The sequence below is a fragment of the Rissa tridactyla genome, chromosome 2 (assembly GCF_028500815.1).
Source record: "Rissa tridactyla isolate bRisTri1 chromosome 2, bRisTri1.patW.cur.20221130, whole genome shotgun sequence".
NCBI lineage: Eukaryota > Metazoa > Chordata > Aves > Charadriiformes > Laridae > Rissa > Rissa tridactyla.
Window position 1 is genome coordinate 114179177 of NC_071467.1, and position 24663 is coordinate 114203839.

At 42.4% G+C, this 24663-nt stretch overlaps 1 protein-coding gene and 1 long non-coding RNA gene across 4 annotated transcripts; one reads left to right on the forward strand and one right to left on the reverse strand.

The window, feature by feature from the left end:
- Positions 1-5620: 5620 nt before the first annotated feature.
- Positions 5621-23259, forward strand: FKBP9 (FKBP prolyl isomerase 9). Of its 3 annotated transcripts, XM_054193454.1 has the most exons (11): positions 5621-5964; positions 9811-9956; positions 10545-10734; positions 11459-11604; positions 12821-13010; positions 15251-15396; positions 16659-16845; positions 19101-19246; positions 20801-20964; positions 21668-21753; positions 22718-22848. In XM_054193454.1, exons 1-10 carry the CDS (start codon positions 5699-5701, stop codon positions 21719-21721), a joined length of 1635 nt encoding a protein of 544 aa, XP_054049429.1. In that variant the 5' UTR covers positions 5621-5698; the 3' UTR covers positions 21722-21753; positions 22718-22848. The 3 variants fall into 3 exon arrangements, with proteins under 3 accessions (XP_054049429.1, XP_054049428.1, XP_054049427.1); XM_054193453.1 differs by lacking the exon at positions 22718-22848 and having other exon boundaries at positions 21668-22707; XM_054193452.1 differs by lacking the exon at positions 21668-21753 and having other exon boundaries at positions 5624-5964; positions 22718-23259.
- Positions 19791-20830, reverse strand: LOC128906350 (uncharacterized). The gene is made up of 2 exons (XR_008465140.1): positions 20750-20830; positions 19791-20553 (listed from the first exon to the last, which is right to left on the reverse strand). It is a non-coding gene; the product is annotated as an uncharacterized LOC128906350 (long non-coding RNA).
- Positions 23260-24663: the final 1404 nt, after the last annotated feature.

A 24663-nucleotide genomic window follows, 5' to 3' on the forward strand; every position in this document is an offset into this window, starting at 1 on the left:
TAGGTGAACTTTTCTGAAAATCCAGTAACTGATACTTATGTTGAAATTTCAGTTTTTCTGAAAAAGTGAGTTTTAACCTCTGTGGTCTCTATTTTCAAGGGTATTTAAGTATGAAAACCCTTTCCTTTTTGTGACATGAGGGTAATGGCATTTTCATATTTAACACATACATATATATGTATGGTCTGATAAATGCATGAGCATTGAATGGAAATCGGTAGCATTTAAATATATAATTGTGAGAAATGGTAGGAAAAACTGGATGCATAAGGTAGTTTTTTTGCAGTTTTACACTGGTACATCTACACCAAGGCTACTTGCTACAATTATTAGTTCGCTTCTACTAGTGTACACACTACAACGGTTGCAATGCAAACACAAAAGAAGGCGAGACCGATGCCTCAAGAGCGTGCAATGTAGGCGTATGCTTTTGGCAGCCAGTTACCTTACCAACAGCAGCAGTGTTGGTGGAAGTCAGCAGTCAGCTGTCATCTATCCTTGTGTTTGGGCTTTTGCAAGTGACAGGTGATAGCACAAGAGGAAATGGCCTCAAGTTGCGCCAGGGGAGGTTTAGACTGGATATTGGGAAAAATTTTTACACTGAAAGGGTTGTCAAGCATTGGAACAGGCTGCCCAGGGAAATGGTTGAGTCGCCGTCCCTGGAGGTATTTAAAAGATGGGTAGATGTAGTGCTTAGAGATATGGTTTAGTGATGGTTTTTGTCAGAGTTAGGTTGATGGTTGGACTAGATGATCCGAAAGGTCCCTTCCAACCTAGGCAAGTCTATGATTCTATGATTCTGTGCTGTCTAACCTGTGTCCATCAAAATGAGCCAGATTTGCTAAATCACTTGGATAATAATTTAGCGTGGCACATTTGGAATGACAGGCTGATAAGCACGAATTAAGACAGCTCTCTTGGTGTATCTCATCATGCTGTGACCTCCAACAGGGGAACTGCTGAGTACCTGGGGGCAAGTAACACTTTCTCCTGGCACTGAGGGGTCTGGAAGAAGGTACTGGTTGACAGCGTTACCTGCTATTTGTTTGACTTTCACTAGAACATCTGTAGTGGGTGGAGTAGAGATAAACTGAAGATGAATTGGAGTAAGTGAAATTTACCTACAGTATCAGCAATTTAAAGCGTATCCATTTCTTGCATGCTCTGTGCACTTTTGTGTTTACTGCTAAACCACTACCAGTAATAAATCAGAATAAAATCTGCATGTTAAGTAGCCTGTGGAGGTGGCCGATCAATCCAGCATGACTCTCTGTGAAGAGTAAAGAGCTCTGAGTCACGGTATTTATTATGGGCCACCAAGGAAGAAGCCCAAGTCACCTGGATCGCTTCGGTCACCAAAGGCATTTAGGGCCATGTCAGTCCCTCATGAATCACACCATTGACAGTAAATGACACATAATTAAATTATATGTAATTGATAGAATTTATATTAAAATATTTTGGGTACAAAGAGCTACTTCAGATTCCAGGTGCTCTGAATTTATCATGTAGCTGCATAAAATAAAAAAAAAGTATTTGTTCAAAATGCCATTTACTAAAACCAGTACTTACTGAGAATGTTTTACGGATATAGTTTAGCCATATTTAAGACTTAAACCCAATTTGATACACTCTGCCTCTGTGGTGGTTTGAAAGTATTTGAAAATCTCCATGAACTTTACAGATCTTTAGAAGGAGAAATTAGCGTTGAGTTACAATTGGGGGTTTTATTTTCCTTCCTTGAAATTCAGCAGAGCAGAGAGAGCACCATCCTTCTTTCACATTAGTTGTAACCCAAAACTATTCTCTAAAGAGCTTCTTGGGAGTTTGGAAGAGAGTACATACCAAGGTGAACAGCTGTGGAAAACGGCAGAAAATAAAAATATTTAGAGTCCCTTCACAAAATCCCCCTGTAGGTTGTACAGCCAAACACAGCATTACACTGTGATCTTTCTGAATGTTACCTACTGATTAAAAGCAGATTGATTGTTTTTTTTTAAACTGGATTTTATATCACTTCAAGCTGTGTTTCCCATTGCTCTCACTTTTTCACTTTTAGTGTCTGAGTTCTCTCTAAATTTGCCTGCCATAATTTCAAAGTATCTTCCAAGCTGCGGCATTTGACATATTCTTTCTGAGAAAAAAAGGACTACCTCCATTTTTCTTGATCTATAATTGATAGGATATTTAGAAAACATTGTAAATCCACTCTATATTTTTCTGTCTCAGTATGCTACCTTTTTAGAAAACCTCCATATCTAAACACAATGGATACTTCAGGCATCCAGGGCCTGAATCATCAGGCCTGTAATCTTAGCTATAGGATGGGTAATTGAGAACCGTTAGTGGTTAAGTACTGGCGAAGCCCAACGGCTACTCAGCAGAATATTTCACTAGTCACAACCTCTCCTATGTTTATGTGACCGAATGTGTTGCAAACATATTAATTTGCATTAGGCCCACCATCTCATGACGGCCTGGCACCTGGCTTCAAGCACATTCCAAGGAGCACAACAGCATCTCAAGTTACACAGGAGCAGTATCTTGCCTGCCTTAGATTCAAGCTGAAGCTTTAGTTCCTTTCCTCGTGTTACCATAAATTAATCTTTATGTGAAATGACTCATCAGCGTGCCCCTCGACTTTCTTCAGTGCTTCTGAGGCATGATTTGTGCCAGCAGCGTATGAAGGAATTTTCATATCTACCTTCTTGGCACTTGAGCTCTTGAGTTTCTCCTGTGTTTGATGAGCTCCAATAGTAACGCTGCTGTGACACACAGCTCGAGAATGAGAGCTGGCATTTTACTTCCTTGCCCTTCGAAAGATTTGTGAAAAGCATCAAATCCTTGAGATGTATTTTGGTTTGGTACGGCGCAGCTCCAAAACTAGAACTGCAGCCCCTTGAACATTACATGAGGCACATCCTCCAAAAGGAGATGGAAAGGCACGAATCCCAGCTCCTTAATCGTCATTTCATGCCTGACCTGTGACATTTCTGAAAGCTAGGTTTTCAGAGAGAGAATGGACCTTAGCTGTTCTGTGTTTTTAAGTCTGGTCCCTCCAGGACCAGCTTCTACAAGAACTTTAGGCATGTCGGCTCATCCCTCTGCTCACAATTATTAGTCATTGCTGCATTTCGGGCTGACTGAAGAAAAAGCAATCTGATGTTGATTGGCATCCCCAAAATGCGTCTGGGGAAGCTGGGTTAGTGTTCAAACATACCGACATATAAATAGGAATTTGTTTTTTGTGTGTGTGCGCTTTGAAAAAATAGCAAAATGTTAAAAATGACTTTTCTAAGTAAAATACTGTGTGTCTTATGCATTCCGCTAACTTTGTGCTCCCTGAACAAAACTAGGAGGACAGAAAGCAGCCGTGGCTCCCTGTCTGACAACTATCTTGATCTCTGTGTGTGCTTGTGGAGATGCAGATGGTGCATCAGCGCAGGGCGACTGGAGCAGAGGCCTGAAGCACACAGGTTTGGTAACACAGAACGGACACATGGCTCTTTTAGGAGTTAATAAAACTGGTAACACAGCAGTCTTGAGGTAATGGTAATTACATCAGAAGTGGAGAACTGTTCTTGACAGAGGTGATGAGTAATGAGGACAAAACTCCATAAATAGTAAAGAGTCCAAGGAATTGTTTTGAAAACACAGAACTTCTTAAATAAATGTGCATAAATAAAGACTGTGTCACTGCCTGGCAAAAAAGAAGTGCCAAACGCAGCGTAAGCTTTATCTTTATGTTGGTTGTATCAACATACTCCAATGGTGAACTACGAGTTCTCCTTAAGAAAATAAAACGTGTCGATACAAACCAACATCAAAATAAGCTGTTTAAATCTAGGCAACTGCCAGACAATTTACATGGCCTGTTTAAAGGATACTTCGCAGGGCTGATTTGGAACATGCAGCGTGACTCTTGTTGGAAGGAGGCTGTGGTTTGTAACCACAAATATGGTTATCTTTAAATAGCTGCCTGAGTTTCTAACTTTTTTCACTGGCTAGGTCACCGAGCAGCGGCCATTTCCTAGCAATACGTTAATATTATACAAGAGCATTTTTGAATTTGATTTGGCTGCATCCCTTCTGTTGCTGGGGCGATACAGATGGGTGGCAGATGCACAAAGAGTGGGGAGCTGGGCCCGTGAGCTGTCGTCTCCCCAGCTGCGATGCTCAGGCATTTATCCCCATACCAGCTGCCCTGGTTTTAAGTGGTTTCTTTTCATAAGTAGTCCACCTGAGCGTGAGTTGTGCTTCTTTAATAATTTATCAATAACAAAATCTTATCATCTGTGTTTCTTAAATAAATTTTGTTCCTAGGTGTGTCGGTATTTCCAACCAGTTGCCCCAAGCCTGCTGCTATAAAACTCACGGCTTTTCAAAAAATATTGTGTTATTTAACTCCATCTTTCTCAGGGTTTGATGCTTCACATGCAGGTACTTGGCTTTTCTATGCTTCTTCACCAAAACCAGTTAGAATAAGGGAGAAGAAATATAAGTTCCTTGCCAGGGCGTGCAGGATGAAAAGGAGAGGAAAAGGGGATAGTTGGCTGACTGGGATGGTGGGATGGTGATTCCTCTTGGATGTTGGTGTCTTACTGGGTGCTTGTCAGGCCATTTTTTTCTGTGTCATTTGCGAATTTTCCCTGAGAGGGTGTCACAAAATACCTGTGAGAGCACTGGTGCGCACAAAACAGTAGATGCTGCCACAAACTTGTGTCTTTGGAGTTTTGACCTAAAATGGAACACAGGAAGCGGCCTCAAGTTTCGCCAGGAGAGGTTTAGGTTGGATATTAGGAAAAATTTCTTCACTGAAAGGGTTATCAAGCATTGGAAGAGGCTGACCAGGGGACTGGTTGAGTCACCATCCCTGGAGGTATTAAAAAGACATGTAGACATGGCACTTAGGGACATGGTTTAGTGGTGGTTTTGGCAGTGTTAGGTTAACAGTTGGACTCGATCTTAAACGTCTTTTCCAACCTAAATGATTCTATGAATTTCTACTGAAAAAGGCTGTACACCAAACCAGTAACAGCTCAACCATCCCTGGTACCGCCATCCCTGGAGGTATTTAAAAGATGGGTAGACGCGGTGCTTAGGGACATGGTTTAGTGGTCTTTTGGCAGCGTTGGGTTAATGGTTGGACTCGATGATCTTAAATGCCCCTTCTGACCTAGACGACTCCATGATTCCATGATTTGCGATGGGATTTTAAACCTATAAATGCTCAAAGCCGCGCACGGAGCAGATGTGCAAGCACGGCAACACACACCCCGATGCAGCGCTCTGTGATTAATCGCCCTCCGTTAATCGCCCGTCCCGGGCTACCCACCACCCCCCTGCAAAAGCCAAGGGCGATCTGCCCGGGGGGGGTGTGTGTGTGGTGTGTGTGTGACCAGGCACAGCCCCCCTCGGGGGCCGCCCTCCTCCCGCCACGTCGCACCGCCACCCCCCTCCTCGCCATCCCGGAGCGGGAGGGGACGGAGACGGGGGCGGGGGATGAAGGTGCCGCCGCTCCTCCTCCTCCGTCCCGGGTGGGAGCGCTTCATCCACGTTAGCAAAGGCGGGAGGAGGAGCGGGAGGAGCGGGGCGGCCTCCATCCCTTCCCTCCCCTCCGTCCCGTCCCTCCCCTCCATCCCTCCCTCCCATCGCCGCCTAACGCGCACCCCGCGGGCTGCCCCGATCGCGGCCCTCCATGGCAGGGCCGGCGGCGGCGGGCCGGCGGCGACGGCGGCGGGGTCCGGTGTGCTGCGGCTCCTTGCTGCTGCCGGCGCTGCTGGTGAGCTGGGCCGCCTGCCAGGCGCCGCCGGTGCCGGCCGCCGAAGCCCCGTGGGACGGCGCCGACCTCAGCGTCGAGCAGCGCTTCGTGCCCGAGAGCTGCCCGCGGGCCGTCCGGCCCGGCGACTTCGTGCGCTACCACTACCTCGGCGCCTTCCCCGACGGCACCCGCTTCGACTCCAGGTCTGGTTTGTGGCCCCCCCCCACCCCCTCGAACCCGCCGCCTTGGGGCTTGGAGTGCAGCCCCCACCCCCGGGTGCAGCCCCCCTCGGGTTCTCTCGAAGCCCTCGGCGTGCTCTTCTGGGGAGGGGAGGGGAGCGAGCGGTGCTCTCCCCCACCAGGGTGTTTTTGGGGGTGTTCGGAGATGGTGGCGCTGGGTGGAGGCGGCAGTTGAGGTTCGGTTCAGGTCCCACTGCTCCTCCTAACCGCGACCTGCCCATGAGCCCTTTTGGGGAGACCGGTCATAAGCTCGGGGGCAAGCTGGGCAACGCCACATGAGCAGGAACACAGGATGTGCAGGCCACCATGGGAAGATGTCTTCGAAACGTGACAAGGCGAAGGGCTGGGGTGTGACTGCTGGGGACTGGAGAGGAGACCTCTGTGGTGGCTGGGTCCAGTTTGCAGTAGTTTGCGTGCCCTGATGGATCCCCACCACCTTTTTCCAGCTGCTTTTCTGAGGTGCTGACTGGGAACTTTCTGCTCCAAGAGAGAAGACCGTAAGGATGTTCGGTTTGCCTGGTAAACAGGAGCGTGCGTGGTATTGCAGCCTCTCACAGTATTTAGTGATTTCCCACCCCTTTCTTTCTGCATGTTTCCTATGTCTTCTCCGGACTCAAACTACTCGAACGCAAACACTTCTGAATCATGATCTTTGCCACAAATGCAGTAATTGTCAGGCTGTGCTTACATAGAAATTTTTGGATAAGTGACCCTTGACTAAATGTGACCTATGTACAGTGGAGCGCGTGGCCGCTTTCCTGCTGTTATTTTGGGATCAGGAAGCCTAAACAGTGGGATCAGGAGATTGTGAATGATGCCGATGCTGCTGACAGCTTATTTGCTTTTTCTTGCTCTGCTCATTGCCACTGATCAAAGTATTACTCCGAAAGAAAAAACAAAACATATTTTCAGTAATCCTGGAAATCTTCCTTGTGCTTCAAGGAAAATCTATAGCCTCAGGGAAATAGCTGTCTTTCAAAGCGAGCTCAGCTCTTCCTCTGGAGCTGACTGTACTTCAGCGCGCCAGTAGTGCCACTTCCCCAGCGCTTCTCCGGACGAAGGCCGGGATGCGGTAGCTGGCAGTTCTGCTGGCATTGGTGAAAAAAAGCCCAGCAAGGACAGTGAATTCATTGGCAACTGACAGTCTCGGAAAATAAGTCTTAAGCTGCAGATGTGAAGACAGGCACAGGCAGCACCCTCGCCGCTCACTTTACAAGCATGCGGCAGTTGGAAAACCAGCCATGTGTTCAGAAATGTGTTTCTGATTTCTGCGGATACATACTGGGGCTTGCGTGGACGCGGAGTTGTAGCAGCAAATTTCTGCACTGAGGTAGGGCACTGGGGGGGGCTCCTCAGGTGCTGGCTCTCATTTAATTCCAAGTTCCTTGTCATTTGTCTCTGAATTATTTGTGGCAGGAAGAAGGTGTGCGGAACTGTACAGCATTTATCACTTTGGGTTCTCTAAATAGTAGTAAATAAATAATAACAATCATAGTCTAATCTAACTTGAGCATTTGTGTGGCCATCTTAATTTCAAAAGGGTGTAAAAAGTCAGGTTTGTTTATCTTGTGTTTTTTCCCTAAATGGCAGCTCATATTGACAAACGTTTTTGTTATTAGCTAACAATGGTCTGTTTTTTTAAGATTGATGTCAGTGGTCTATCATGTTAAGACAATGGAAAATTAGCAGGTTTTGATGTCTGTAGGTTAATGGAAGAAATATTTTGGAGCATTTGTCGTAAAATCTTTGGTGTTCACTGCATGCAAGTTAAAGATAATAAATTTGTATTTAAATTTGCCTATTAGAATGCCCATTTTTTATCCTGTCAAGAGCTGCTACGTGGTTTGTTTTTTTTGAGAAAGTGCTTACCAGCATCAGTTTAGGTAAACAGTACTGTGAAATCTGTCTAGAAAACACTGTAGGCGTTGAACTAAGGGCAGTTTTACTTCGTTTCTTCAGCTGCTGAAAATGTTCTTGAGGTTTAAAAATATTTTTCTGTATTTCCAAGTAGAAGGTAGTAATACAGCTCTTCTTGTTAACAGGCTGTTGAGAGTCTTAGTAATCATGACTGTGTTGCAGAAATTAACTAATATGCCTGTTTATTCTTTTTTTTTTCCCCATCAGTATTTGCATTTTTATTTCCATGGCCATAAAATGATTTGCATTTTTAAGTCTGAATTTAATTGCCTAGTCGTCTGCTGTAAATTTGGTAAATTCCTGTAGTAGAAACTAGTTTTGCTTCGTTTTAAGGAATCTGCAAAGTCAGTCCTGCAAAGCTGCATGATCTGTTCACTGCTTTGTTCAGTTCCCTGCTTAGCATCAATGTTTTCTTAATTGTAAGTTTTTTTTTGGCAAAAACCCTCACCCAAACTCTTCTGTTTTAAGTTTCTTAGAACCTATTATGTTCTTAGTCTTAACATCTTAATTATGTTTTTGTGTGTGTAATAGAATTTGTCAGGGCCTAATTGAAATACTTTCCATCCTTGCCTGGGAGTAGGAGTATTTGTGCAACTGAAAGTGAATGCTCTGTATAGAGCGTTGTCTATTTTAAGGGAAACGTTTGCCAGAAAAAAAAAAAAAAGATGGAGCAAATGGAGAGATCGCTCAGTAAAATATTTGAGGGATTCGAGGCTCTGGGACTGTTAGGAGGCTCAGTATGTTGTGGAAATGATGTGTATAGTCTTCGAAGGAAAGTTTGACATCATTTCCCTAGCGATATCTAGCTACTGGCTGCCTTCCAGAATATTTTAGCAGACAAAGAAGCACAAGCTTTTTTTTTTTTTTTTAATAATTATTTTTTCCAGTGATTCCTTTTATCTGGAAAAAAAATTTTCCTTTAAATTATAAAAGGAATTTGAGAAAATGGAAGCAGTAAAAGCTTAAAAATAGGAACGAAGCTTTTGAAATGCTTCCTGCCGTATGCTTATACATTGCTTAAAAAAAATTAAATAGCAGTATTTCAGGCACAGCAAAGTTGAGGTCATTGTGTGGATTTAAGGTGGTCAAACTAACCACGTAAGCTAATGTTAGCATTCTGCTGTGGTGACACTGCTGCTCTCCGTGCACTCTGGAAAACTTTCTTACCATTTTTGCATCATTTCTTTTACCTTTCAAATGTTCATGTATTATGATGGTGGAAGATCATTTAGTTAGCTGTCTTGATTCTTGATCTGGCACACTTGCTGTTTAAAGCATCTCTCTATTTTTTGCTATTTAAGTCTGAATGAAATGAGAGCTGAGAATGTGAAGAAGAAAATAAGTAACCAGCTGGAGGAAATAAATAACCACTTGGCAAATCTCACAGCTATCGCTTGAAAAGGCATCTTTTCCCCTTTCCTCTTCTCCCACAGAGAATCCCCAGCCGTCATGTCCCACGTCATAAAGCTTATCGATCTTGTGTGTGATGTTATTCACCAAAATCAATATGCTGAGATCCTACTGTGGGAGCAGCCATCCTTTCATGTCTTGTAATAATAGTGTTTAATCTTTCTTTCTCGTCCCTAATTTTACAGCGCTGCTTATAGTATTAGCGTGTGAATTAGCCATTTGTAGTTAGGAGCTTCGGGAGCCTGCAGTGTACATCGCACACTGCTAGAATTCATTTCAGATGGATGATGAGCAGAGAACAGAGGGAGAGTTGGGTTGAGGACTCAGAAACATTTAGATTTTTCCCTTCTCTTACCAGCTGTCTTGTGATAAAGTTATGCTAAAAGAGCAAGGGGGAGGCGAGGCACAGTTAAACTCTCAAAAAAATAGTGGAATGGTCGGTAAGTGAACCACTAACATTTTTGCCCGCTTTTCTCCCTTTAGCTATGACAGGGGATCCACATTCAACGTGTTTGTGGGAAAAGGTCAACTTATTGCTGGGATGGACAAAGCTCTGGTCGGCATGTGCGTAAATGAGCGGCGGTTCGTGAAAATTCCCCCCAAGCTCGCCTACGGAAGCGAAGGCGTCTGTAAGTACAGCACCGGGCCAGGGAAGAGATTGTTGTGTGAGTGATTCAGCAGAGCAGATAGAAAATGGAGTCACAGAAGAGAAGGGTAGAAACTGCAAGTAGTGAGTTTCCGAGAGGTTCTCCCCCTGCTCAGGGCTGTTTGTGAAGCCTGCGGCCGAGCTGATCGCTCCAGGCTCCCTCTGCATGCTGTTGACTGTGGTGGACCTTCAGCTAATGAGCCTTGCTACTAAAGTTAACTATTTATTTATACCTGCCTCACTCTTAAGTAGTTACTGTGTTTTGGCATTGCAGTGCTGCACAAGGTCTCGTCAGTGCCAAAAGCAGCTTTGCTCTGCAGTCTCAGAGGCAACAAATGCTAAATCGAGAGCAATTTGCCTGATGGGCATATTTGATAACAGTTCATGTTGCCAGATTTCCCCCCACTTTTGTAGCTGCAGCAGTGACAAGGGGATAGGGGGATACAAGCACAAAAAGGAGTAAGTTGTACACCATGTATTTTACTTAGGGAATGCATAAATTGTTTCCCTTTTCTCTTATGTCCTGTAGAAAAAGAGAAATAAAACAGGTCGTGTTGGTTTGGTTTTGCAGCTGGTGTGATACCCCCCAACGCTGTGCTCCATTTCGATGTGCTGCTGATCGATCTCTGGAACTCGGAGGACGAAGTGCAGGTTCAGACTTACTTCAAGCCTGAGAAGTGTCCTCGGACGGTCCAGGTGTCTGACTTTGTACGATACCATTACAATGGAACCTTCTTGGATGGGACCCTGTTTGATTCAAGGTATGCAGCTGGGTTGTGTGTCTTTGTGTCTTCGTGTCTTCTAATAGGTATCTGATGTCATTTTAAAACATTACTTCCTCCCCCTTCACTGGTATAGCAATTAATGCTAACTGCCCAGAAAGACAATAAATGAAAGCTAGCATCATATAAGTGTCAGTAATTTATTCAGGGCTTATGGGGCAGCAGTACGGACTCAAAGTAATAAAACAGTACATTATTTCTGTGTGAGCATTACCAGCCCAAATCCTTTGTTTTTTAAAATTTCATTCCCTGTATCTATATTACTGTTTCTTGCAGTCAGCTAATAGTTTTTGTAACTGCTGCAGCACAGCTATTCAAGTTAGATGCAAGCTTTATAAACTAAGCAGAGTTTGTGATGAAATTGAGCTACTAACACTTCTATACTGAGATTTTAAGTTTACGGCATGTGTGTACTTCATTAAAGTTCGTTGGAAAATCATGCTTTAATAACAGCTGCCAATTATCTTTGTGACCCCCTTTTCAAAACCTCTGTTAGGTTCCTAAAAGAGCTAAGCAGTCTGGAAAACAGTACCCAGCCAGACCTTGGTAAATCAAGGAGGAATATTTTTGGAGCAGCAAGCTGTGAATTGTATTGTGCATAGTGTTTGGCTTTTGAAGATTAGTATTGTTATTTCCTGTGACTGTCTGACATTTGATTGTGGTTTGCGTTTTTTTCCATTTTTTTTTTTTTTTAAATTTTTAGCCATAATCGGATGCGAACCTATGATACCTATGTAGGGATTGGATGGCTGATTCCTGGTATGGACCAGGGTCTCTTGGGAATGTGTGTAGGAGAGAAGCGCATTATCACAATACCACCTTTCCTGGCATATGGAGAAGAAGGAGATGGTAAAAGTTATTCTTCCTTTTTTTTTTTTTTTAAAATCTAAGTCATCCGTATTATAAAACAAACTTGTACTTTGAGTATTTTAGAGGTATGGGCAGTGTTATTAGCCATTTCAGAGAGATGGAACAAAGTGATGGAAAGGTGTGTTATGTACAAAATGTGTTATGTACAGGATTTGTATAAGATATTTTTTTAAAAATTTAACCAGTGTGTTGCTTACCAGACACATTATTGATGCAATTGTAATCTTTATGTACTGAAATTTTATTTCATTCAGAGAATATAATCTGTTATTAATATCTAGTGGCTCCAAAAACTGGAAATCAGATGACTGCATAATTCTTTCAATGAATTGAAAGAGAGCAGAAAACTTGAAAAAAGAAAACTGTATTTTTAGTTCCAGTTTTGTTCTTTTTTCTGTAACCAATGCTCTAGTATTAACTACAAGATGGATTAATTGCCCTACGAGACTGTATGCGGCCTGCAGGTCATATATAGAGGTCCCCATATTAAATGAGGGGACAGTTAAGTATAGTTTGGGTCGCTTTGTTAAATTCTTTTTCTGCTCTAATGTTTAAGAATGCGTCTTTGGTGTACAAGATTTTGTACCCCTTCTATGACTTTATCACTGTTAACTGTGATAGCCATCCCCACGGGTAACAAAACTTGGTGGAGTTATGTTTTAAAATTTTGCCAAGATCTTGAGCTCAATGGTTCTCAGTCAAAGCAAACCACACTGTAATTTGTGTATTGATTTAAAGGTACTTTTTTATTGAGGTACTCAATTTACCCTTCTTCAGCTTCCATCACGTGGTCTCCTGTTTTGATATTAACAGGATGGGAAGAGCAGATGTACCAAATTTGTATTCTGATGCACTTCCGTGAAGCGTGTTGGAAATACTGGTAGACTAAACCATGCAGCTCAGATGGTGCTGGTGTATCTTGACTGAGATGGATGTTGCTGAACAGGCTGTTGGGTTTGGAGAGGCAGTGCCATCACAATAGGAGGAGAATGAAATAACTGAATTGGAGAATTAAGTGACAAACCCATACATGAAACAAAAAATGACTGACTGGTAGCAGATTATGCTAACTTATTTTGGGAGGGAAGGTGCCTGATATTTGGCAGTAGGTTACTTTTCTTCAACAAACACATTTAAGCTCCTTCTAGAACACTTATTCTTTCTTAATGGTTTTCTGCTCTTAACGCTTTTGTAGGTAAGGAGATCCCTGGCCAAGCCTCTCTGGTCTTTGATGTGGTTTTGCTAGATCTCCATAACCCCAAAGATGGTATTACTATTGAGAACCAGCATGTGCCTGAATCTTGCGAGCGGAGAAGCCAGACAGGAGACTTTCTTCGATACCATTATAACGGCACACTTTTGGATGGCACTTTGTTTGATTCCAGGTAACTGCACCATTCAGCCCTACAGATGCCATTTCCAGTTTGGCTCGTCTGCTGTGTCCATAATACACCCAAATACAATTCTTTGCTTTTCCTTCCTTTTTAAAATTTGTGAGTGGAGTTGGAGTCTTCTTTTCTCAAAAAAGCTCACAGAAATCTTTTCAGTATGGGGGGGAAGACAAAGACCTATTTTGTATTATGACAGTATCACAGACGCCCTCTAGGGGTGATGATCCACCTGGTGAAGCTGTGTATGCTTTAGACTTGTATGTCTGAAGGGTCTTTGCCCCATACTGTTTATCTGCCCAATAGATAGTACTCCTGAAGAGAGAGCAAATAAATACGATTCCCATTTAATGTCCTGAGAATTGTGAGTTGGTGAGCTAGTGTCTGGTTTGAGGTTAATCTCAGGACAGCCTTTCCCTTTGTGCTTGAAAGCTGTTTGCATTTTGAAGGCTAATGGCTTTCAAGACTGTTCTGTGATGAAGAAAGAGGGATTGCTGTCACTTCGGATTCAAAGTTCTCTGGGCGCATGAACCTCATGTACAGAATTATATGATGAATAATACCCTTGTAGCTTCCTGTCAGTTTTGTTCGCTCTTTAATGAGCAGTACTTTACTTCTTCACTCCAGCTTTCAGAACAGCTGGCGCAAGTAGCTAAAAAGAGTTGAAAATGAGCCACTGTGAAATGTTTTACAAAACAAACTAATGAAAATTTTTTTCTTACTTCTACAACTGCTGCAAGCTGAAGATCAGGATCAGTTTGCAAACATTAGCTGAGTAGTATGCCATGTGTGCTTCTTCCCCTGAGGAGAAGTCAGAGGACTGTATCTCGTAATTGAATTGAGGTGGGGTGAGGTTCAGAATCAACCTTGACCTCCCCATTCAGCTGCCCAGCTTGGTGGAAGGATAGAAAGCAGGAGACCTGCATCAACAGCCATCACTGTAGACCTTAATTTACAGCTTATGAAAACTTGTAAATTAAGAACTTTAGTCTTATCCACAGTGCATCTGCCCAGAATCTCTCTTTTTTGAGATGTAGATGGGTAGTGTCTGTAGTAATTGAAACGATTTTTGAAAATGGCTGTAGTATTTATATTAGGGTTTTTGTCAATAAATATTAATAAATGCTTTGTAGACAGCAGCCTCTAAATCATTCTTAAAGCACTAGCAGTTGTTAGAGGGCTTATTCATTAGTGTCATATCCTGGCTTCCTGCAGAATTTACAAGAAAGGCCGATGTCTAGCAAGTGTCTATGAAGAAATGGGGCAGCAAACAATAGTTATCGAATGCCTTGGAGTTGGCCAGGAACAAATTTCTCACTGGTACAGGCAATATGCCAAAAGCACTGTGAATGGCAGGGATCAAGAGGTCTAATAATCTTTTCCTTGATTTTTTTTTCCTCTGTAGTATTCAGCTGCAGAACTGCCCCTGGGCAGCTCAGGCAGGGCTGTCTGGACTGAGAGCAGTTGAACAAACCTCTGAATAACATCAGGGTCCGTACTGCTCTTGCTCTTTCCCAGGGTGACCTTTCTGCCTTCCCTTTCTTGGGTTGTGCCTTCATGTAGCATGCCTTGAAGAAAAACAGCAGACAGACACATCCTCGTAATAAACACCATTTGTTGTTGTAGGCTTGTTTTATTCTATCCTTAGGTGTTGAAGCAGATCCTTCAACCCACGTGTAAGTGATTGACGTAGTTTGGAAGGGAGGGATAGTATTGACACGGTTTTGTTGTCATGACTCATCTTAATGCTGTGCATCCCAGGAGAACCTATTTATTCCACCTCTTCCTTGTAGTAGTTGAACTACATAACTGTGGTTGCAAAATGAGATAGTCTAAAGGGTGTCTCATGAAAATTAATGTAAACTCTATCTAGTTGATAAGCACTTATTAAAGTAGAGTCAGGGCAGAGGAAAATTTATGGGAGAAAATAATTTTTTTTCAGTTACTTACCAAAACATGTTTTCTGTTTAGTCTAAAATACATAAGTAAGGGAGTTTTTCTTTCAAGGTATAGTAGAAACATATTTGCAAATAAGCTGTTCCCTAGCCAGCGTCCCAGTACTGGTTAACGAATGACGCATGCATCACTGATTGGTGAAACTTGGTGGCCTGGATTCATTGAACGTGTTGATTGCTTTATCCCTTAACTGGTTTAAGAATTGTGTTGCAGACCTATTGCAAGATTCTGTGCTTTCTTGAGTCCACCTGACACCGCTAAAATGCAAATCTTTTCCATAGCTATTCACGAAATCATACATACGACACCTATGTCGGGAAAGGTTATGTGATTGCTGGAATGGATGAAGGTTTGCTAGGTGTATGCACTGGTGAAAAAAGAAGAATAATAATCCCCCCTCATCTTGGATATGGAGAAGAAGGAAGAGGTGAGCTTGACTTTGCATTCAAGTCTTCCATAATCAAATTAATGATGTTTCCTTTATTGTTTAGTGCATCTGTGTGTAGTTCCATTGTTATTTTTTTTTGGCACTTGAAAAGCTGATGAATTAATTCATTATTTTGTGGGTATGCAACTGACAGAATTACACCCAGAATTTGCAAAAATATTTTAATTAGCTGAACAGGCAGCACAATAAAAATGCAGCACAATCTCACATATAATTGGTGACCTGAAATTATTTGGATAATTAGTGTTTCAGGAAGACTGGTACTTGGTGACCTGAACTCATTTGCATAATCAGTGTTTCAGAATGACTGGTACTTGGATGCCAGGAGCTCTGCAGTGTGAGATCTTCTTTCCTGTGTGCCTTAACAAGCTCTGTATGCTAAAGGAATTAATTGTGTTAAGTTTTCTTCCCCGTTCCTTCCACAGCCACAGGTTTTGTGGACTTGTAAGCCACCTCTGTAAACGGTGGATGCATGTAACAGCAAAGGATCTGTGTATGGATAACATACAGTTAAGATTCCTTCGGGAAAACTCATTGCTACCTAAAAAGATTGCTGTGAGAGATTGAATGTGATAACCCTTCCAGCCGATGAGTTTTATGGCTGGTGTTTCAAAAGGTACCTCCTGGGATGTTATTTGGAAAAAGTGAGTTGGAAGAAAAACCTCTCTTCTGGGAATGCAAATTCTATGCTGTTGATTTGGGAATTAGGCTCCTCCGAAACTAAAATCCACTAATGGGTCTGGAGGTGTCTGTCAGTCCTGGTAATGCGATTGCACATTATCCTTGGAAGGGGGGAAGAAGTTGCTCGCTATCAGGACATTTTAAGGAAGTGTAACCTTTTAGATGTAACAGTGTTCCTTGAAGCATGAGAAGCATGATGATCAATAATGAGTTGGAACATGAAACACAAATCAGTCATTTAGGATCATCACAGGAAATATACGGCTATTGCTTTGTTTCTGCATAATTTTCAAATTCAGAATAATGGAAATTTTTTCCTTCACTGTTGAACTGAGTGCGTGTTTAGTGCTTTTCCACTGGTTCTCTTTCCTCTATTGGATGTGACAGACGCAAGCTGCATCCAGAGGAGATGTAATCCTTTAATTCTGAACAAGGAGAGCAAAATGGCTCAGTAGCAGACACAGTGGAATACATATTCCTACAGGGTGCGGTACCTGGTCGTCATAAACCTGTTTGGATTCCATTTCTTTCTCTACTTGCCTAATTTGCTTCCTATTTAGGAAAGATTCCAGGATCTGCAGTGCTGGTCTTTGACATCCACGTGGTTGACTTCCACAACCCCGCAGATTCGGTCAGCATTACTGTTAACTACAAACCTTCCAACTGCACCGTACTGAGTAAGAAGGGAGATTACTTGAAGTATCACTACAACGCTTCGCTCCTGGATGGCACTTTGCTAGACTCGACGTAAGTATGTCACCTGGTAAAGAAAACGTCCCTAGCAGCTGTGAAAGCAGAATGAATTGCCTCCAAAGCAGGGAAGAAAGAATTTTAAAGTGAAAAGATGAGTATTTATGTAGAATGCATTTTCCTTTTTATCTCTGCCTGCTGAAGAGATATAGGAGTAGTAAAAGAAAAAGACAACGTATCATAGCATAACGAGAGAACTGGGAGCAAAGGGGACACAACGCAAACACTACAGGTGAACTGATGAAACAGCTTGTCTGCATGGCAGTTTGTTTAAATGGGCTAAATCCCTCTCTACTCTGCCCTGGTGAGGCTGCACCTGGAGTACTGTGTCCAGTTCTGGGCCCTCTAGTTCAAGAAGGACAGGGAACTACCGGAGAGGGTACAGCAAAGGGCTACAAAGATGATGAGGGGACTGGACCATCTCTCTTACTAAGAAAGGCTGTGCCCAGTGGTGCCCAGCGACAGGACAAGGGGCAACGGGCACAACCTGGAACACAGGAAATTCCCTCTGTACACGAGGACAAACTTCTTTACTTTGAGGGTGGCAGGCTGCCCAGAGAGGTGGTGGAGTCTCCGTCTCTGGAGACATTCAAAACCGGCCTGGGTGCGTTCCTGTGCAACCTGCTCTAGATGACCCTGCTCTGGCAGGGGGTTGGACTAGATGATCTCCAGAGGTCCCTTCCAACCCCTGCCGTTCTGTGATTGCGTGTAATTTGGGTGCCTGGGCCAGTCATGCTAGAACGACAGAGGGCTCCCATGAACAAACTGTCCAAGTGTATTCAGTTTCTTGGCTAGGATTTGCTCTCTGCACTGATTCAGTGCTCCTGGGAGAGATCTGGTGGGCTACTTGCTGTAGTCTGTTAAAGCTAGCTTAATTTTTAGTAAATGGTGTTTTACAGTAAACGTGTTTTACAGTACCTGGTCACCCTCATGCCTTTACCACACATGAGTGCTGATTTTCCTGTATTGTAGTGTTGCGGTAAGCGTCAGCATGGAGAAGCTATCAGGAGGCTTGATTGTGGCTCCGATTATAATGTTCCTCTTCCTCCTTCCTGTTGACAGTAGGTTAATGAGGGGAGCAGATTGCTCCAGTCTGGCTCATGTAGAACTAAAGTGAGCTGGTAGCACTGTTCGCTGCAGCCGCAAGAATACTTCTGCTGGCTTTTCTTCTGCTTTCGTCTTTTGGATAGTGCAGACCATCTAAATGATATTTTATTTTTGGAAGGGAAGTTGGGAAAAGTTGTTTTTAAACAGCTTATAATTAACATTAGAAGCAGCTCATAGTTTTCGCAGTGTACACAGTAGCTTGCAGAGCTGAAAAGCTGGCTTACATTGAAGCACATGATGTGATGCTGTAGGCAAGTATGTATGCAAGTAACGTGTTTGGATTCAAAACACCTTCTATATGTCAGGAATGCTCAATTCCCATTTTATAGCAGGAACCAAGGGATGTCGAGACTGTCTTATTCAAAGCAGTTTATAGAGAATAAAAGATTGTGAGTCTTGTGCTCGTAGTTTTAAGGCTGACCTCCTGGCCACTGAATTGTTTTCTTTCCAAATAATACTCTGTTGTACAAGCATGTCCTGCAGTGGTACAGCCAAGCCAAATAACCACAGGAGGAGACCGACAGAAGAATGGGTCCTGCTGTTGTGACACATACCGAGTAAAAAGTCTTAGCACTGCACACTCTGCTTTTAAAATCACAATACGTGTTTAACTTCTGGACTTTTAACTTGCAATAATTTCTAATTTTAGAACTGAGCAACCAGGAGCAAGGTATAATTCAAAATACGGTATGGTTAAATAGCAGTAGTGGTATACTTCCAAGTTGTCTTTGTTAAGCAACTACTACATTATAGTGACTGATTTCATTAAAAGGATGGCTGATCCATGAGAATGCACCCACATCCGTATAGGTTGGTAGATCTGGGACAAATGTACATCTGGAATTTTTACATCTGCTAAAAAGTCCAACTTCATTAGTTGAAAATATGTGAAAGGCAAAAGCCCTTATTTCGAGGTAAAATACTTTGGGGGCTTAATTGGCAGGATTAATGATTTTAATTAGATTTCCTTCGAGAAGCCTTTGATCCAACAACTTCAGGTAACTGCTTGGTAGAACACAGCATTGGGCATGAACTTCATTTCTAGCAATAACTAATTAGAAACTGCTGTTACTGTGGTAATTTTGAACAACAGAAATTCTCTATTTTATATTGAGGGTTTTTTTTATTTTTCTTCCCTTCTCCAGACACAGCCTTGGCAAGACCTACAACATAGTTCTGGGATCTGGACAGGTGGTGGTGGGGATGGACATGGGCCTTCAAGACATGTGTGTCGGGGAGCGACGAACAGTCGTTATTCCACCTCATCTTGGTTATGGAGAAGATGGAGTTGGTGAGTGAGTGAAACCTACTGCATGTCCACGTAGTATCTCTTGAGTAACTGAAACACAAGGATGCTGTTTTTGTTACTTGCTGTGCATGAGGACATAAGGTGAGCATCTTTCAGCTGCTCGAATGGGATTTTTTTAGAGGTTTTTCATTTCATTATTTTAGACAACCTCCCGATTCTTCAATGAAATGAACAAACTGTCAGTGTTGCGTTTTAAGTCATGCTGTTACTGTGGCCAATAAAAAGACCATCCCAGTACAAAAGGCAACAAACGCACCCAATAATGTTGCTTTGTCAAAAGGGAAAGCTCCAGGCACTCTAGTGTTGCAGAGGGATGTAAACACTGTTCTCTGTGATAGGGAATTGGGTGTCACGCTTGGACATGTGACGTATTATTCAGGAAACAAAACCAAAGGGGGCCATTCAGCACTAATATGTTCAAAAATTCAAAGAAAACTCAAAATTCAGAAACTACATAAACTAAATGCAAGTTGTGAAACAGTGTTTCGGTCCTGTTGAAACCCCAACACCAATACATTTAAAGCAGTTTTATAGCATTAAGGCTTGTAAATTTTTAATGACAGGGACAACAATAATAAAAAGAACAATATAGAAGTGACAAGAACTCTCATCTCTCCGTATCTGTGGTTGTTACTGGTCTTCTGAGTTAAAAGACGTGAGGGAAAGGAGCCTGTCAAGAGATCACTAAGATCAACAAACTCTGATATGTACGGAAACAGCTGCCTAAGTGGCTGTGTGCTTTGAATAGCTCCAGAACAGTTTGCATTTTATAAAGGCTGTCTGTTAGGCAGCATGTGCCAAGCTTAATGGAGAAATAATTTGTGACAAGAGATAAAGAAGCATTTTCACTTCTAGCTGCCTTCCGTGAAAAACGATGAGTATTCTATATGCAGCATCTTATACTATTATATAAAATCGTCTAGTTATATATAACAAATTGACAATTCCTTCATAACATAAAAAGGTTGCTGTGTTAAAAAGCCTTATGAATATAAGTATCGTAGGCATTTGTCATCGTTGAGATTGCACGTGATATGTGTGGTCTGAAACATCGCACGAGTGTTAGCGTTTTGGTATATACCCAGATATCTGAAGAGATTGCTCGTTTGCTACCGGACAGAAGTTGGAGGTGACGTCAGTTTTCTTTTTCAAGAATAAATTAAACTCCTTCCAGGGTTTCATTGAGGTAACATCCCAAGCTGTTGCAACACTGTTGAGTCTGGCAGCAGCACCTTGATACACAGTGTATTGGTGAGATAAAGGCAATTGATTCATTCCTGCAGTTTTACCTTTATAAGTAGAAAAAAAAAGATAAAAAAATGGATGGAGTTTTATTATGAAAGCTTTCTTTATGTTTTGATCACCTCTGATGAAGTGAACAGGGAGATTTGGTGGGCTTGGGATCATGGGGCTTGGGGATCACAGTAGAGAAGCACCTGTTGGAGCAGGAAGAGAAATTTAATTATGGATTAAAAGGAAATATACCCTGCAATGTAAGTGAGGATAAATACCCCTCTTTGCCATTTGTTGTGACAGAAGGAGAAGTGCCTGGTAGTGCTGTATTAGTTTTCGACATCGAACTGCTGGAACTGGTGTCTGGTTTGCCTGAAGGGTACATGTTTGTATGGAATGGGGAAGTCTCTCCCAATCTTTTTGAAGAAATAGACCAGAATCATGATGGAGAGGTTCTTTTGGAGGAGGTAAGCTGAAACAATGAAAAAGCTTGTAGTGGTTTTCTCCTACCACCATCATCAAGATGTTTTCTCCTACCACCGTCAATGCAGATGTTGAAGAATGGGGTCTCTCCTCTTCTCCTCTTCTTCTTCTGACATGGTGTTTGTTGTCAAGTTAACAGGAAGGCAGTGTGTGTATTAAAACATGGTTATTTAGCTTTAGAGATAGAACCAAAAAGAAAAAAGAAATACAAGAATGACCATGCTGCTTAAGATCAGTCTCCTTGGTCAACAACAGATACTTAGGGCACAGGTATAAGAGGCAGAGTTAGTTTTTAACCATCCTTCACTGTGTCAGCCTTCGCAGTGTTTGTTAATGGGAAGTTTATGGTGAATTCTCAAGCCAAAGCTGAGGCTGCAGCTGGGCATCCAGGAACTGTCTAATCACTTCTGGAGCCTGGCTGTGCCTGTGGTTGCCTTTTCCATGGGTATTGTGTGGACAAGTCTCCTTCCCCTTGCTTGCTTTTGAAATCTGCAGTGTGAGAATGTCATTGGGTGCCCTAATTGAAATCCACTTGCCTTTGCCACACCGTCTCTGATAATACAAACCTCCGTGAGGCTTTCTTCTGTGTTTTCTCTTAACTGAGGAGTCCTGTTTTTTTTATTCTCTTCTTCAGTCTTCTTTGTCGCCTTTCTCTGTGATTCTGTTTTCTGTCCTTGCTTGTTGCAGTCATGCTGCCTGCAGCTCTCAGGGTGCAGGCTGTGGACCCACGGAACAGCATGAGATGCCTTCCAGCGTTTTAACAAGCCAACGGGGTAAAATCAAAATCTTGTTTTCCCTCTGCCTAGCGCTCTCTTCCCCCTCTTTGTTTTCCTTCTTACTCATCTTCTCTCTTGTGTTTACCACCACTTCTGTCCTTGCAGAGAAGAAAAGAGCTTTCATCAGTCTAGAGAATGAGTGAGGTGGGATGTGACTGTTGATATCCACATCTTTCTGGTCACCTAGCAAGGAGCAGGAGAAGGCTTAAAAGGTGTAAAGGAATGTCAGAAATGGCTCTCACTGCTGAAGCTTATTTAACAGGTAGCGCTAGAAATAACAGTAACTGGAAAAATTGTGTTTGGTTGTGGGCTTTCTGTTTTTGGAAAGCCAGCAGCGTGACTTCTGTCAGATGTTGCCTAATCACCTTGAATAACTTCATCATATGTATAAGGAAAAGGATTTTTAGGGAAAACTGACCTTGTAACCTTGCAGCCTTCCCCAGCACAGAGTCAAGTGGAAGGCGTAATGCCCGAAGCTACTTTAACAAAACTCTTGGTGTCCTGATACTTAAAGTCTCTTTTCTGTGGCTTATTCTTTTTTTCTTGTGTGTTGTTTCTCGTAAGGTGCATGTGGATGTCTGTTTTACAGTGTGAGCTTCTCCTATCAGCATGTGAAACTAAACCCCCTCTGTCCATATAGATCTGTTCCCATGTCACACTCTGTTCGACTCATTATCCCCTGAAATTACAAAAAATAATTTTCCTTGTTACGGGTCCAGGACCCACTGGAATAAGTGAGGAGATCCCTGTTGAGCTCCACAAGTGATTGAACCTCACGTGTCTGTCCTAATTAGTCCAATTTAGGTTGTAAGCTTTATAGGGTAGTAACAGTGTACTTTTCCGTACACGTAATAATAAGCAGTAAAATGCTAAGTAGTCAACAACAAATAAATACTACTTTTGTAAATACTTGTCAGTTTTAAGTGGCTGTTTCATCGTGAGCTCCTTTCTCTCCACCCAGTTTTCAGAGTACATTCAAGCTCAAGTCGATTCTGGCAAAGGAAAACTGGCTCCTGGGTTTGATTTTGAAAAGATTGTTAAAAATATGTTCACCAATCAAGACCGGGACGGAAATGGCAAAGTTACCGCTGAAGAATTCAAGTTGAAAGACCAGGAGGCCAAAGAGGAACACGACGAACTGTAAAGCGAAGAAAAAAAGAAGAGTCCTGAGCTGACCTACTGTTCGAACGCGTGTACTGGGAGAGGTTTTGGAAGCATGTTTCTGAAAGGTTAGCACTCGGCTAGAGAGCCTCTGTCTGCCTGCGCCTGTGCGCTGGCAGGCTCTTAAAATAGGAAGAGATTTGCAGTTGGAATTGTTAGGTGTATTTGAAACAAGCGTTAAGTGCCTCAAGATAGGATGTATAAACGGATAAAGAGCGTACTGCCTGCCATCCGTGGTGTCGTCAACCACGTGCTCTGTTCTTATGCTAGAGATTAAAAGTCATCGTTGAACAATACACAGTCACATACATGGATGGATGGATGGATGGATGGATGGATGGATGGATGGTAGGAAGAAAACTTACCGAGTGCTTTTAAAGAGTGTTAAAAAACCTTCTGTATCCGAAATATTTCTGCAGGAGAACAAACCAGAAAATATTCCCCATGAAAATAACCTGTAAAAATTGTCAGACATTAAGCCCAGTTCCTTTCAGAAGGCACGAGCTCGCTTTCCGGTAGCTGAACAAACTCATAGGAATATTTGCCAGCAGGAGCTCTGATCTGCACATTGCAGAACACACAAACGATAGTTATGCCATTGCAAAATTTCCATAAGCTGTGAATTAAATTAAAAAGGCCGAGAATTGTAACAACGTATGTGTCGGGTTTTTACCATACGAAATAAAAGTTTGCTACCTTCTGTATTGTGTTTAATTAACAACCTTGACTCTTCTTGCTGGCCTGTTGAAACAGTGTTCTGATCAGCCATTCCCAAACCTTTCTAGGTGCAACCTTATTTATAGTTTTGTTAGACTTTAAATATTAGCATTACAGGGTCCAAATACTGTCATGAGTACTGGATACGATTGATTTTGCGTTGGGCTTCTGCCTCCTATTTTGGGAATTGTTAGGCTAAGGAGTAAGTAGGTGGAGCTTGTGCAGCAGAGCAGCCTGGCACGGCGAACAAACAAAAAGACAGCGAGAGAATCAAGAAATGGACCCATCCGTTTGTGCCTGCAGATGCTGTGGCCGACCCCTCCGTACAAAATCAGCCCTGGGAGTGCTGGTTAGATCATGTGAACTCTTGAGACAGTCACCCATTAGATCCATCAATGTAGCAAACAAATAGAAAATACACTAAGCAGACACACTTTTCTGGAAGGAAGGCCGTATGATTTCCCCCCCTCAGTACGCTACCTGTAAAGAGCGCAAATCCGTCTAGTGCCACACTGTCAAAGACAAGTAGGAAGGGAGTTGTTGTTCCCATTACACGCTTTGTGTCTAGTTTCTTGCTTTTCTTGATCCGTACGTGTGGGTTGTAAGCTCCCTGAGATGCTCTTTTTAAAAACTGGTATTTCAATTGGGTGAAAACATTTTGTATTGGGTTTTAATACAGTTGTTATAGGAAGTGCGGTGAAATATTTTTTTTGCGTTTGATACCATTAAATGTTGGATAACTGATCTTTTTGTTAAATAAAACGTTGATGAACTATTGCTGTTAAAGTTTCTCTTTTTTTTTTTTTTCTGGCATTTTGATGGGTTGGGGAACTTGAGTTTTTGAGAATTTGAGAAGCAAATAGCCTTCATGCAGCTCTCTCCTCTTGCACGCAGCAGGCTTATCCTGAGTATATTCAATATGGCTTTTGGAAAATATTTTAAACTAAGATTATTTGATTCAAAATGGTTAAAAATAATAAACCACTATAAAAGATTTTTTTTTTTTTTCATACTTCGCACGGGTGAAGT